The sequence below is a fragment of the Manacus vitellinus genome, unplaced genomic scaffold, assembly GCF_001715985.3.
Source record: "Manacus vitellinus isolate BGI_N305 unplaced genomic scaffold, ASM171598v3 scaffold_12_pilon, whole genome shotgun sequence".
Lineage (NCBI taxonomy): Eukaryota > Metazoa > Chordata > Aves > Passeriformes > Pipridae > Manacus > Manacus vitellinus.
This window is the reverse complement of record NW_021938949.1, coordinates 14,279,725-14,293,774: the sequence shown is the minus strand read 5'-3', so window position 1 is coordinate 14,293,774 and position 14,050 is coordinate 14,279,725. Positions and strand designations below refer to the sequence as shown.

Here is a 14,050-nt window from a genome sequence, read left to right as displayed (position 1 = left end):
CCACTGACCTCCCCTCATTAACAGCTGGTAAGAGGGGCTGGATGGCCCTGCAAGTAACCTGGTGCAGTGATTGATACTCCAGGATTTATTTCTATAGTATTTCTCTAAGTCATTCGTTACACAACTCGTTATTTTTAACTCCTAAAGGCTTTTCTTTCATGGAAACAAACACTCTTAAATAGATTCCCGAAGTTAGAGTAACGTTAGTGCTTAACAATCTTTGAGGGTAAGTTGAATTCACCCTCTTAAAGCAGCAGGGAGAATTTAAACTGATGGTTTCTACAAAAGGAAAATATTCCCTGTGAAATTTTGCCGATGCGTTCTGTGGAGTGCCCGAGTCACATTTATGGTTAGTTATTCATTTTTTCACTTTGAAGTGCCTGGGGTGGTGGTGTGGTAACTCCCGCAGCGCTGGGCAGCACTTATTTTGGAGGAAAATCTATTTGTTGGAATTTCTAAATATATTTCAGGCCAATCTTAAAATAATCAACCCGCCCTGGGAGGTCAGTAGGTGGAAGCCTGCAGGGAAACGCGGCTATCCTTCTTCGTCCCAGAGGCGGGCGCTGAGGTAAATAAAGGAGGAAATGTGGCTTAGCCTGAAGTCAGAAGAAATCATTTCAAAGTCACCAGAGAAACACTTTTCACGGGCAGCGTTTGGCTCAGGGGACACGCGCTCCCTGCTGACATTCCTTGCACCTGGGGAAGCCCTGGGAAGTGGCCGTGGGCCGGGCTGGGACACGGGGGTGGCCGCGGGCACTGACGGACAGGGGACAGCAGTGACGCAGGACAAGCAGGGACAACTATACAGGTCAGTGACAGCAGAGAGACAAGGTGAAGCAGGGATAGTAGCGGCGATGGCAGGGACAACAAGGACGCAGGACAGCAAGCACGGACCGCGGACAGCAGGTGACAGCATCGAGGGCAGGACAGCGGGGACAGCATGACGGGCAGGGACAGCGGCGGGCAGCAGGGGACAGCAGAGGGCAGCCAGTCATTCAGCTTCCCGGATTTCTTTCCATGAGATTGTGTGTGCAACAATTGGAATTCACACCATTTCCTTCTTCACTCCTTTCCCACCGGGTGCCCCGGGCTCAGCTCTCCTGGATTGCCCATCCACAAACCTGCCTCTGAACGCTGGAAAGCCATCGGTGATTTTGAAGTTGGTGGAATAATTGTTCATCGCCGGTTCCCCCGGAGCGCTCAGGGGCCCGGTCCGAGCCAGCAGCACATCCAGACTCTGTCGAGACCCGCTTGGGCGGGCTCAGGGGATGCCACACACCCCGCAGCCAAGTGTGTGTCCTGGCGAGCACCGGCAAGGTGTCACTTAACCATTTAAACGGGCCCCCTTCTGCTTCGGCTTGACAACAACCTCCGTCAGGGCAGCAGGAGGCTGGATCCAGGCATTCAGTCAAAGCCAGTGATGCCAGATGGGCTACAAGACATTGTCAAGAAGCCCCGTGTGCCGAGCATCCAGGTGTGCTCTGGAACAGGGGGCGGCAGTGTCCTGACCATCCCACACAGCACAGGGAGCCCGTGCCTGCCGCCCAGCCCCGGGGCTGGCACCAGAGTGCTCACTGACTGTTATATAGGTCAAGTAATCTTTGAGCATCGTGTCTCACATCAGACCTTCCCGTGCAGGAGACTTTATTTATAGACACAGACACAGATACAGAGACACAATCTGTGGCTTCCACGGGGGAGTGGTTGTTCCTCATTAGACCCTTGGACCCAATTTCCCTTGGGATATGTCATCTTAAAGTGTTGCCCAGAGACTGATGGGTTGTATCCAAATAGAAGGTGACAAGCACTATACAACCAAATTAAAAAATGAATCAAGTCAGTTCATGTTTGAAAGAAAAAAATTCTTCTCCCAGAGCTCATAATTTATTAAATCCTGAAATCAAGAGCTGAATATTTATAGTTTACTTTTGTTCCTCTTTCTGGAGCTCTCCAGACAGACATTTTGTTCAGCTGGCCTAAAAAATTAGATCTGCATTCAGAATGAAGAAATCTGAAGTGCTCTCCCAGATTTCTTTCCTCCTGGAAGATATTAAGGGTTTTACTCATGTTTTTTTCCCAGCTAATGAGCCTTCTGGCCTTTAGTGACTTTGGGCATGATTTTTGACAACATTGTCTAAAGCACAGCTCAAAATGCCATGCTGGAGCCATAGCTGTTTTAAATTGCAGTGGTAGAAGGAACAATTATTTATAGATTATCACCTAAATTGGTATCTGCCTAAGAAACAGGCTCATTTGTTTAAAAATCTCTTTCAGGAGTTTTTTTCCCAAATCACATAGAATAATTCAACACCTATTACAGAAACAGATCACCTACAATCATAAGCATATCTGGGGCTTATTATTAAAGGCTGCTTATTGAAATTCTGCTTAAAAAATGGACTATAATTAAATTCAGGTAAGATAGTTACAGCAATCCTCTTGTCTCTGTGCTATCTTAAAGCTCAAATGCTGGCAAATCCTCTCCAAAGTCAGCTTGTGTCCAGGGCTGGACACAAGCTTTATTCCTTCCATGCCACTGAAATCCCTGCTGAGGAATAAAACAGATCACATTGAATCCGTGGGTTTATATTTACATTCAAAATGAACGGGCACACAGCTCCACATGGAACAAAATCAACCTCATGATAATATTTTAAAAGTGTTTTTAAACCCTGAGTTGAGGGATTCTTCTGCACACCTCTGCAAGGGTAACAGATCCAGAAGGTGAGCAGGGAGTTTTAATAAAACTGGTTTATTATGGAGGAAAAGGTCAGATCAGTAGGAATTGATCTCCTCAGCATGGGCTGGTCCTCAGACCAGGTCCTACGGATGTTCTTTAACAGTAAATACCTCTGTGCCTTCAGTTGCATGTTGAAGCTTCCTGATGGAAACTGTAAAATTTAAGAGAATCACTCTGCACAAAGGAGAAAAAAATGGTGGCAAAAGTGGCAGCTGAGCCAGTTCCTCTCTGCACTGCTGCAGTTTGGGAATTCTAATGCAAACATCAAAATAAAGTTGTTGTATTTACACAGACAGAAGGTCAGAGCCCTGGCTGGAGCCCTGTGTGGTGTCCCTCGGGCAGGACATCAGAGAGGGCACCAGCCCTGAAGGCAGAGGTGGCAGAGGGAGAGACAAAGTGCTGCAGGACCCTGGCTCTTGAGTGAGATCCAATATCCTCACTGCTTCCATGTTTGTTTGGGAGGGTTTAGTGCTGTGTGACAGATGAGAGCCATCCACAGGCTGACCTTCCAGCTGGATGTGTGAGAAGTATAGAGATACAGAGGCTTAGCAGTATACAGGCAAGGACTGCACTCCTTCTTTGGGGCAAAGATGCCTCCAGCAGCAAGGTCTCCAAGTGGCAAGGAGTGTCTCCTATTTTCTCCCCACTGTTGAGATAAGTAGTTACTGACTTCCACAGATTTTTCTCCGCTTAAATATTTATTTTCCAGTCAGAAGAGAGCCCTATGAAAATCTGCCTAGCACACAGCAGTGAGCACACAGCAGTGAACTTCTACCCTGAGTTTTACCCAAGGAAGCATGAACTGCCCAGAAACATGATGGATCTACACTTAAGCCTCTGGGTAACTGGATTTTCCTCCCAGCATTGAAATGATCATTTGCCCTCGGGTTATTCAGCAGGGAGGCAGCAAGTGGCTGGCCACGGGCTTCCTGCAGCACAGGCAATTATAGAATAGGGCAGTGCTGTGCAATGCCACAGCCTCTGCCATTCAAATGCCACAAGTCATTTTGCAAGCACTCATTAAATAACTTGCACAACATCCTTGCTGATAAAGTACACATGCTAATCACGTCTGAGCATCACAGGCTGAGGCACAGAAGATTCAGGGACTTGCTCAGGGTCACACTTTGAGGATCAATAGGAATCACTGTTGTCTTCCCTCTCATTACCCAATGCCAGTTCTTATATGCAACATCCTCCGTTCGGATTTTAAATACAGATGACTGATGCCATCTTTCTAATCCTGTTGGAAGGGATCCATGTGTCAAATCTGAGTGTAAAAATACCATATTTTGATACAAATAGATGCCATAAAAGGAGATCATGCTAGTAGAGCTTGCAAATTCATAGCCCTTTAAGTCCTGAAGCATCTCAAAGAGCTCTTCCCTGAGTATTTATGCGATTTTCACTTTACCACCTCTCAAGTGGAACATAACATTCCTTTAATAGCACACAGCAATACACAGCATAGAAAGTGAGGAACCATATCCAAGGATGGGGCTGAGAATAAAAAGGGATTTAACCCCAGAAATAGGGTAGTGCTTCAACAAAAAGCTTGATCTAGAATTCGAGTTTATTTTCCCTGCTTTTCTGAAACACTATAATGAAAATCTGCCTGGTTTTCTGCATATCACAGAGCAGAGAATTTTGGCCACAAAGTTTTATACCAAGGGAGTAAACAGCTTTGTTTTTATTTGTAAAGGGGCAGATCAGCATTATTATTGTAAATGGATGGAGCCTTGGACTCAGGAAGTCCATAAGTCACTGCTTTGGGAGTGTGCACGAGGGAAGAGCTGCTCTGTACTTGCTTCACTGCTGGAGATACTTGTCAGCCTGCTTGGCCCTGTTCCTGCAGGCCTTGTAGAGGGAACTTAGGGAATCCCTAAGTCAGAAGCGTCCAGATGCTGGTAATGAATCCATTAGTTTCTTTAATCCCTTTATTTTGTTTCTCTTGCATTCACAATGAGACTCTTCTCTGTTTCAGTCTCCTTTGAACGCTCAGGTGCATTTTTTCCCAGGTGCAAGCATTCCCTGCCCAGAGGGCTGCAGTGGCTCCAGAGTGGATGGAGCCAGTGCCACAAGGACAGATGGATGGATGGAATGGGTGCTCCTGATCCACCTGTGCCAGGTTCACTGTCCCAGCTTCTGTTCCCTCTGGATGCCACAGAAATCCAACACTGCCTTTGTGTGGTGTGTAGAGGTGAAGGATATGAACACAGGGAATGGGGGGATCATGGAAGGTAAGAGAGAACATCTGGAGGGAACACCTGAAGATCCAACTGCTCTGCAGCCGCCGGCCTTGCGTCAAGTTCATGCCACCATTCCCAAATCTATTTGAGAAAGATAATGTGAGTTCAAAGCTGGTTCAAAAGCAGGGCAGAACCACTCCCTGCTGTCAGTGGCTACACACTAGGGAGGCATTTACTGTAAAACACCATGTGAAGCAAAGACAGGGCCTTTCAAAGAGCAGAGGCCGTGGCGAGGGGTGTCCACCACGGCACCCAGACTGGAGCCTTCTGTCCCTGTCTGGGACATGGCAGGGAACACTCACGGCCTCTCTGCCACCCATTCCCTTCTCCCTCTTTGCTGTCCTCTCCCAGCATTTTGGATATACTGTCTTCCTGACCTTTCTGATGAAAAACCCCTTGAACAGAGACCTTTCCCCTCGTACCTGCTCCTCCTGTGGCCGTTCCTGCCATCCAAAGGTCTGCTGCCAACAACTGCTTGGCGTGTTCCCTGCTCCAGGAGCACAGCAGAGGAGGAGGCATCGCTGTTCCCATCTCCCTCCCACACAGGCTTTGTGCAAATGGGGAGTTTCTGTTCTATTTTTTTAATTCAGTGTCCTCCTGTGAATTCCACTGGGAGTAGAAATTCAGGAAACCAAGTTACAAATGTTTGGATGTTCAGATCCTGTTAATCAAGGCTGGAATTTCTTAATGAGGGAAGTTAAGAGCAGCACTTTCATTTCATTTTCATTTTTTGTGCAGAGAAGAGGGCTCCAGAAATTAAGTGATAATTTTATTAAATTATTATCCTTTGAAATACACCCAGATTAGTGTGATAACTTAGCTAATGGCACCTGTAATTATTTGATTACATATGCTGAACTATGTATCTATGAATATTAAAAATATTAGACACTAATATAAAGCCAAGGGATAATCTAACTGTCATGAATTCAGATAAAACAGCTAGAAAACCCCCATATGTGCAGTATTAAGCCCTCAAAAATGAAAACCAGCAGCACATCCCTTCCCAGCTGTAACTCAATGTGGTGCTTCTAGGCTATTTAGAGAAACATATTGCTATCTAGAACAGATTAATTATCTTTTTGCCCCCCAAATATTTCAACATCTGTATACTGACACATACCTTCTCCTCCATCCTCATTCCCAACATCCCTAGAGCTGCCAGCTGTGGCACAACATGAGCCAAGACACTGAGTCTGCACCAGACAAGAAAATTTACACATTTCTTATCCCATATGTATTTTTACAATCAGTTTTCCACTGATTCACAAGTAAGGCCCTGACACAGTGATCTTTATACGACAGAAATACAAACACAGCTTTTCAAAGGGATACATGATGATAAACCTCCCCCAGATGAAGAAAGGGCTATGTAGAAAACATGATGTGCCATGTGGACTAGAACAGTCAGTTTTGGAAAAAGAAACAACAAAACAACAAAGAGGTGGCAGCAGGAAATCACAGGTTCAGAGGAAGAATAGTAAGAATTCATGGGAAGCAAGGAAGTGTATCAAACAGCTGATCATGTGCTGTGCTCTGTGACAGCTGTAGGGGTATAGGGTATAGGAAACCCCCAAATCTAATCTAAAGGCACTTTGTAAAATACATAACAAGACCCAACTGCTCACCCTGAAAACACATCACAGGAACCTTCTACCCCGGTAATCACTGTAATAATTTCAAACTCAAAGGTACCAAATGAGTGGGCAAATACAATTCTTCACATCTCTTCAATTCTTCAAACTTCTGACAGAGCTAAGCCAGCAAAAGAAGCCAACCCAACCCTCCAAACCATGATACAGATAAATAACTGCCTGGATGGCAGCAGTGACCATCCATGGGTGGGCAGACAGTGACACAGCTGCTAAAGCCAACCCACACCTAGTGGGAGCATGGGGAATTAAGAACAAATCTGAGCTGAGTTTTAATATGCCTTCATTCTGCAGGTGGTACTGGGCTTACTTATGATTTTGCCTCTTCATCTGAGCAGATATTTTCTCCTTAGGAAAGGCCACTGCTTAAAAAACTCTCCTTCCCTTATCTTGTTCCCTCATCTTTCCTCTCAAAAACACAATCTAAAGGTGAAGAAGTTTCACAGCTAATATTTCACCTGCAGGAGAGAAGAATGACTTAAACCACAATATTTACCTGCTGTTGCTCAATGACTTCATATAATTCACATCTGCTCTGTCACTGTTACGTGTCTCAGCATCTCCACATCACACGAGGCCATTGACCAGCTCAGGGATCTGACTGGACTGAAAATTAGTACTTTTATAAACACAGGAAGATAAAAGAAATAGTTTAAATCTGATCTGTTCTGGCATGTGATGCACATGGAGAATGTTGACATAAAAGGAATGGAGGGAAAAATCTGGCTGAGGAGTACATTTTGGTGAGTGCCCATACTTTGCCTAAACCCCCACTGGGCTGACACTGCAAGGAAATGGGGTGAGCTGGAGCAGCAAGTGAAGGCAGAGACAACCCAAAATGCTTCAAGCTGAAAGGCCAGAACCAGAACTTCAGATCTGGAGTAAAAGGCAAAGAAAATATAGGGGAAAAAAGTTTTTCAAAGAAAGCTTATCCCATTTCCATGTTTATTGGATTTTAGGGTTTGTTTCTGTCTGTTCCCAAGAGTAAAATACAGGAAGAGTTACAGAACACAGTTGTTGACAACAACTGACTATAGCAATGGAGGAGAAAAATATGCTTTGGAATAAATGCTCCAGCATCCTCATAAATCTGCACTGGAATAGACTCTGGCCATTGTGTTTCTGAGGCTGTTACAACAGAGCTCAGCATGCTGGTTGCTCTCACCATAGCAACCCAGAAAACTGCCCCATCGAAGGCTTCCACTCTGCAACACCCATCTCACCCATCTCTCCCTGCTCTCGCTTCTCAAAGGAAATTGGTGTATTCAGGACTTGAAGTAGCACTCGAAGCCCGAGCCCTGGTTCCAGTGCCACTTGAAGTCTCCTGCACTCCATTGAACAGCAGCAACAGGGAACATTAGGAGCAGCTCTCTTGTGCTGCAGAGAGCTACTGAAAAGTGGGGTCAAACCTGAGAAGGAGTATTTTCAATTTCTTCAAGACACACCAACCTTTTGGAGCCCAGCACTCACTCCTTATGGTGAACATTGGAGAGATTTAATGAGCTGAGATGAAGTTCTGGTTGTGTTCTTCACAACATTGCCCTCCACCATTGTACCACTACCCCTCCCCATGAAGGAGGGGGCTTGGGTCATGGCCTGAGCACTGGTGGAAGTGATTTCAGACTGGGCTGCACTGGGGCTCACACAGCCCAGCCACCCTGCTGCCCTGGCTGAGGCTTCTGGCACACACCAGCCAGGCAGCCAGAGGTGGGAACGTCAGATTACATCCAATAACCAGAACATGTGTTCTTCAGCATTTTCATCATGTTTCATTTGAAACATTTTATTAACACTTCATGGCAAAAGTCTGTTCTTATGTAATCTGCCTGGTGAGAGAAGGTATTTCATTAAGCACTTATGGGGTCAGTAGGACATCAACCTTATTTTCCCTGAGCTAGAAAACCAGTCAGTGCAGAAAAGAAACCACAATACATCATCCACTGAGACTGAATGACTCCTTTACTGACTCTACATGTCCTGTTTGCTCAGGACAAATTAAGATTTTAAACAACTGACACTACAGGGATCCCTGAAGGGTAGGTAATAATTCCACACTTCTTATGGAATAAAAGTGTATTATCTCCTTTATATAGGTGGAGAATTGAGCAGAGAAGCTAGAGGACCCATTTTGGGGAGTGCTGTGCATCCTGTTCCCACACAAACCAAATGAAGTCTTCTCTGGCCAGGGTTCCAAGAGATTACTGGTATCCAAACTGCTCTTGAATCCTCCAATAGCTGAGCTGCAGAACTGCAAATATTATATTTAGCACTTGAAATACTTTAAACTCAAACAGTCAGTCACTACATACATTACAACATGGGAGCAGGTAGTTTGATTTTTTTTTTTTCCTACTCAACTGATTAGAAGACTGGGAGAGAGATGTACTCTTTGAAATAAATAATTTGGTCAAGAACTGAAAGGACACTGAAGTGGTATCTGAGATCCATTGTCCATCCTCTGTTCACGTTACTGCCTACCTCTATGCACAATGTGCCCACTTGCTCTTTTAAACAAAATATTCAAATTCAGTTGTCCTTGAGCAAGCAAAATATTCAGCAGCTTCAGTGGGGGTTCTGCTGAGCCTCAGAGGTTGGATCAGGGAGCTGCTTTCATGGCTTACTCAGACATCTAATCCTGCTAAAACTGTTCCCTACAGAGCTCCAGGGGCACAGCTGGATGAGAGTCCTGCACTCCTTTCTGTGTATTTAGTCCAGTGTAATTGCTGCCAGTGAGGACTAGATAAAGGGAGCACATTTGTTCTCCTTTGCAACAGGATCAGGTATAAAAGGATGATGCTCTCCAAAGGTAACTCCAGCAGCATAAAATGAGTGTTCTCATGGCTGTACCCACCAAGGCAAGCAGTAAACTAGTGCTTTACCTACAGCCCTGCTTCTTGATTTGAGAAGCAGTGGGTGATGTGACATTACTGGCTGCATGGAGGTAATGCTGACAGCACAGACATAAAGCCATTGGAACAAGACTTTCTGCCTGGAAACAAACAAACCAACCCATCTCAGCACAGGGTCAACTTAAGAAACACTCCTGCAACCTGTGATTCCAAAGCACTCTGCAAAGAGTGATAGAGCAAAGCTACGTTTTCCTTTATAGTCTGTGATGTTCTAAAAAAAGAGGGGAGCTAAAAGCTGCAGTGACCCACAGTTCCCTTTGGGAGCATGCAGGGAACCTACTGTACACATTTGGCATCCTGCTCCTCCTCCAACTACTACATGAAGTAAGTGGTGAAGCACCTGCCAGCTGCAGCAATTGCCACAGTGCCAAATATCCCAACATCACAGCACAAGTTCACATGGAGAACTTCTACCTTCATTGAAGTCTTTAAAAAGCCTTGGCTTCCTGTCTCATGAAGACACTGGAGCAAATAATCTACTCTGTCAGCAAAGGAAACACCACTTAGATGAACCTCACAGCGTTTTTTTCCCTAAGTCTTTCATTTTTATTTCTAGGCAAATCACGTATCTGCAGTAAGTGATTAAGTTGGTTTTACAGTTAGAATTTGACCTGTAGCAGTCAGAGATTATTGGATATTGCTTCTTCTGCAACCTTGGACATGGCTTTGGGATTCATTTTTGGGTACAAATTTCCATACTGGGCCAACATTACACTAACCATAGCACAAACTCCTACAGTGAATTCAATTTCAAGATCTGTCTGTCTTAGTACTGACAACAGAACTGCAACTAATAGCGTTGTGTTATTAGAATGAATCTGCTCATTCATGAAAATGTCTTTTAATTGCTGGTCTTTCACAGTAAAGACCATCTCTTTTATTTGTACAGACCACAGCAGCAGGACTTTGTTCGTGAATCTCAATCGTTGTGCTATGTAGAAACTGTTTTTATTTTTGATGAGGCACTAGAGATTTGAATTTGGACAAAGAATAAACAAACTGTTTAAAGAAGTATTATAGGCAAGCAGAGTTCTCCTTTCAGAGCAGTTCTTGGGGTGTGAAGAAAGATTAGGCTGCTCTGAAGTACTGAGCAGGAGGACAACTGCATATTCACCACGTGCTTTATCCTGTTATGCAAGAAATGCCATTTACTTCAGTGGAACCAAGTATGTATTGAGGTATTACCCAGTAAAATGAAAACTGTGTCTCCTACTCTTTGGTAGAGTTTGAATTCACACATCAGTTATCTGTATCTCATAGGATATGAGTCTTTCCTGCAAAAGGAGAGTCTTGCTCCTTGTCTGGCTTGTTTTAATGATTTTGATATCGGAGTCCTGACAAGAGGTTTTGAGAATCTGGTTCTTGCAGACTCAAACTGCTTTCCTTCTCAAACTGAGCATGGCTTTTGGGGCAAAAAGTGTCTGGATTACTATTTTTAGGAAAAAATAAATTGACCAAGCCTTAATCACATAATTTCACTGCTTTTATGAGACAGCATTTTGATCATGTTCTTAGAAGTGCTGCTACTAAAGTGCTTCCAGGACATTGCAGGAAGGATGCAGACACAGTGGCAACATGCATTTTTAATTTAAGGTTATCAAACCAGCATTCAGATACCTTTTTTGCAGTGCTTACCTAGTGTTGGTGTTCAGAATATACCTAGGAAAAGAAATCCTTTAATCCTATTTCCTTACTTTTCTACTTCCCATGACTCCAAACCAGGAGAATATGAGGCTCTGGAGACCGCAGAGAACCCTCCTGTGTCGATGCTATTGGACCTTTGTCAATCAGTCTCTGTTTCAGACTGATCAAGTGTTTCCACTCAGGGTGCTCTCCCTTCACACTTTCCAGTGGGGCACAGCAGTAACAAGCCAACAGACATAAAAGCACATCTGAGAGCACCACTAACAGGTTAAACTGTCTTGATTAAGTGATATAAAACAGTCAGTGCACGGCTGTTCTCTGTGAACCAGACTCCTCACAGATACCTGCTGCTTGCTCGCTCAGCCACATTATTTCACACCTACTTGGGATGAAAAATTTTGCCTGAGAAACATTACAATTTGCAGCTGAGTAATCTCCTTCCCTGCTGACCTGTTTTTTGGAGGACACCATACTGACAGTCTGATCCCAGAGGACAAAATGGTGAAGAGAAATGAAAATATTGTCACTCAGACCTGTTTTTTTCCCTTTGGTGAAATGAATACCTGCTTCCTTCAGTTCCTCCTCTTAAAATACCATGAACATTCTCTTACACAAATATTCACATTTGGCCACAGCACTGTGATAACACTCCCATGTCTGCATTGAGCCATCTACACAAGCAAATAATTTTAAATGTTGGTGTTCATGTTGAATAGATTGTATTATGAATAAACCTTTCTCTTTCCCCACCCCACATTTTCATATTTAAAAAAATGTTTTCCTTTATTTATCATTAAATTCAGCTCCCAGTAAGAGTCTGCATCAGGGAATAAAACAAACCCTCAGAGCCTTCTACAATTAGCATATTCTCATCATGCTCTAGTAATTATCTCCCCTGAGCCTTCAGTTGGGATGCCACACTGCTTTCATCACTACAGCGTTCCCATGGGGGAAATTAGGAGGCAAAACACCGGGATTACTCAGACACCACGTTTGCCATGTGCATGTCAGTGACCTCCCAGTCTTTAGCCAACAAATCACTTACCACCAACCAACACCAGCACAACTGTGTTTGTACCACCGTGGCTGGGCAGAAAGCACGAAACTTGTTCTTCATTTGTAGGGAGGAGAAGTTCTTTATTGCTTCAGTGTTGCTCAGAGGGTGCAGGCACTGAGCTCCTCAGGAGGCATCAGGGAGAAGTGTTTGGGTGTGTTAAGGCGCTTTTGTTCTGTTTTCTTCTCTCCTTTGCTGCTTCCTCTACAATTTACCTCGAGAAGTCAATCAATATTGTTCTTGTTCTCCATTTAATTCTACTTCTCTATGTGCAGGACTCACTTGGTCCATTATTATCCTAGCCCCTGAAAATGCTTGGCTCCTTTTCTTATACCCTTTTTATCTTCATGTGGCATAAAGAACTCTGTAGACCAAGTGAAAGTTCTTTAACCTATTCTACCAAAAAATGATCTAAGTTTTGTAACTTGAAAATTCACTATCCCAGTGTTCTCAGCTGTGCTAAGCCCTTCTCCATAATTATGCCAGAAATCGCCAATGGCTACTTCAGAAAACTGTAAAAACAACTGATACAACAATTCCAAGGTTACCCACCTGGTGCAACGTGTGCTGAAAGGAAAATAACCTTCAAAATCTCCCGTTTTTATCAGCTGTAGATTCTCCTGAGACCTGTGTGTAGCCAGGTTTCTGTAAACTAAACCAGGAAATTTGGGTGCTGAGCTCTCACCCAGGATTGCCCAGTGATGCATTACAACCCCCTGCTTGATTTGCACTGACTGGGCACCAGTCATAGCCAAATTTCAGGACTGTGTGCCCGATAAATCATGATTTACACTACATTGTACTGGCAACATTATGCAACTCTTTAGGAACATTCAGAAAAACAGATGTGTGGTACACAAAATCCAGGATAGCCATGTCTCCTCCAGGCACTAACTGCTGATCTCAGATCTTACAGGGAGCCTATGCAAAGCCCATGGAAGCTGACAGGAATTCCTGCTTTTTTTATGAGACAGAGGAATTTAGAATACCTGATTTATTGGAAAAATACTTGAACACAATCCCATCACACATTCCCATTTGATGCCTTTCAATATTTAAACAACTTAAGAACATAAGGAAGGAATATTTGCAACTTGTAAGTAGTTTATTAGAAATCAATAGAAAAGATTTCCTCTTCTGTTTTTGGTTTCCTTAAAACAGTTGCACGGGAAAAAAACCCACCCATGTTGCACCACACTAGGTACTTACTGGCCTGCTGATCAATGGATGACTTACAAAACCAATTTTACTGAGGCTCATAATCCTAAATAAGGATTAGACAGAGTCTTACCTAGAAAGGAAGAGAATACCCATGCCTCTTTGTATGTGCAGTAGTGTTACATATATACATATATATGAGATACACATATTAAAAGCCAACACCACTTCAGTTTAAAAAGACATTCACAGAGCTATGGATGCTCTTATCCCTCCCACTCAGATGGAATTCCATGGCATAACCCACAGGCAGGAAGTCCCTAGTAGTTAGTCTCAGTGGTTTAGGAAATACAATAGCTGCAGCTTTAGTTTCAGTTGTCCTCGGAGATAAAAAGGAAAAACCCAAGAGTTCCAATTATTTCCTCATACCATCTCTTCCCCCACTATATACGATTCAGGCTTGAATTCCTCTGCGTTTAAGAAAGTTTTAAATGGGAACAAGCACGGGCTGGATAAAACAGCCTGTCAGAGGAGGAGGCAGCCCATGAAGTCTGTGTTTGTAACGCCGGGTGCTACGGGCACACCAGTCTGATACCAGTTTAATGACGTGGCAGCTGATCGGGACCCACGGGCAGCAGTGGCAG

The 14,050-nt window shown here is 44.0% G+C and overlaps 1 protein-coding gene across 1 annotated transcript in view; it reads left to right on the top strand.

Annotated features, from left to right (window-relative positions):
* Positions 1 to 854: 854 nt before the first annotated feature.
* Positions 855 to 14,050, top strand: part of CUNH16orf72 (chromosome unknown C16orf72 homolog) — a 30,608-nt gene continuing 17,412 nt past the window's right edge. The window contains exon 1 of the mRNA XM_029957851.1: positions 855 to 906. Coding sequence (XP_029813711.1) covers positions 855 to 906 — 52 coding nt within the window. The remainder of the gene's footprint in view (positions 907 to 14,050) is intronic.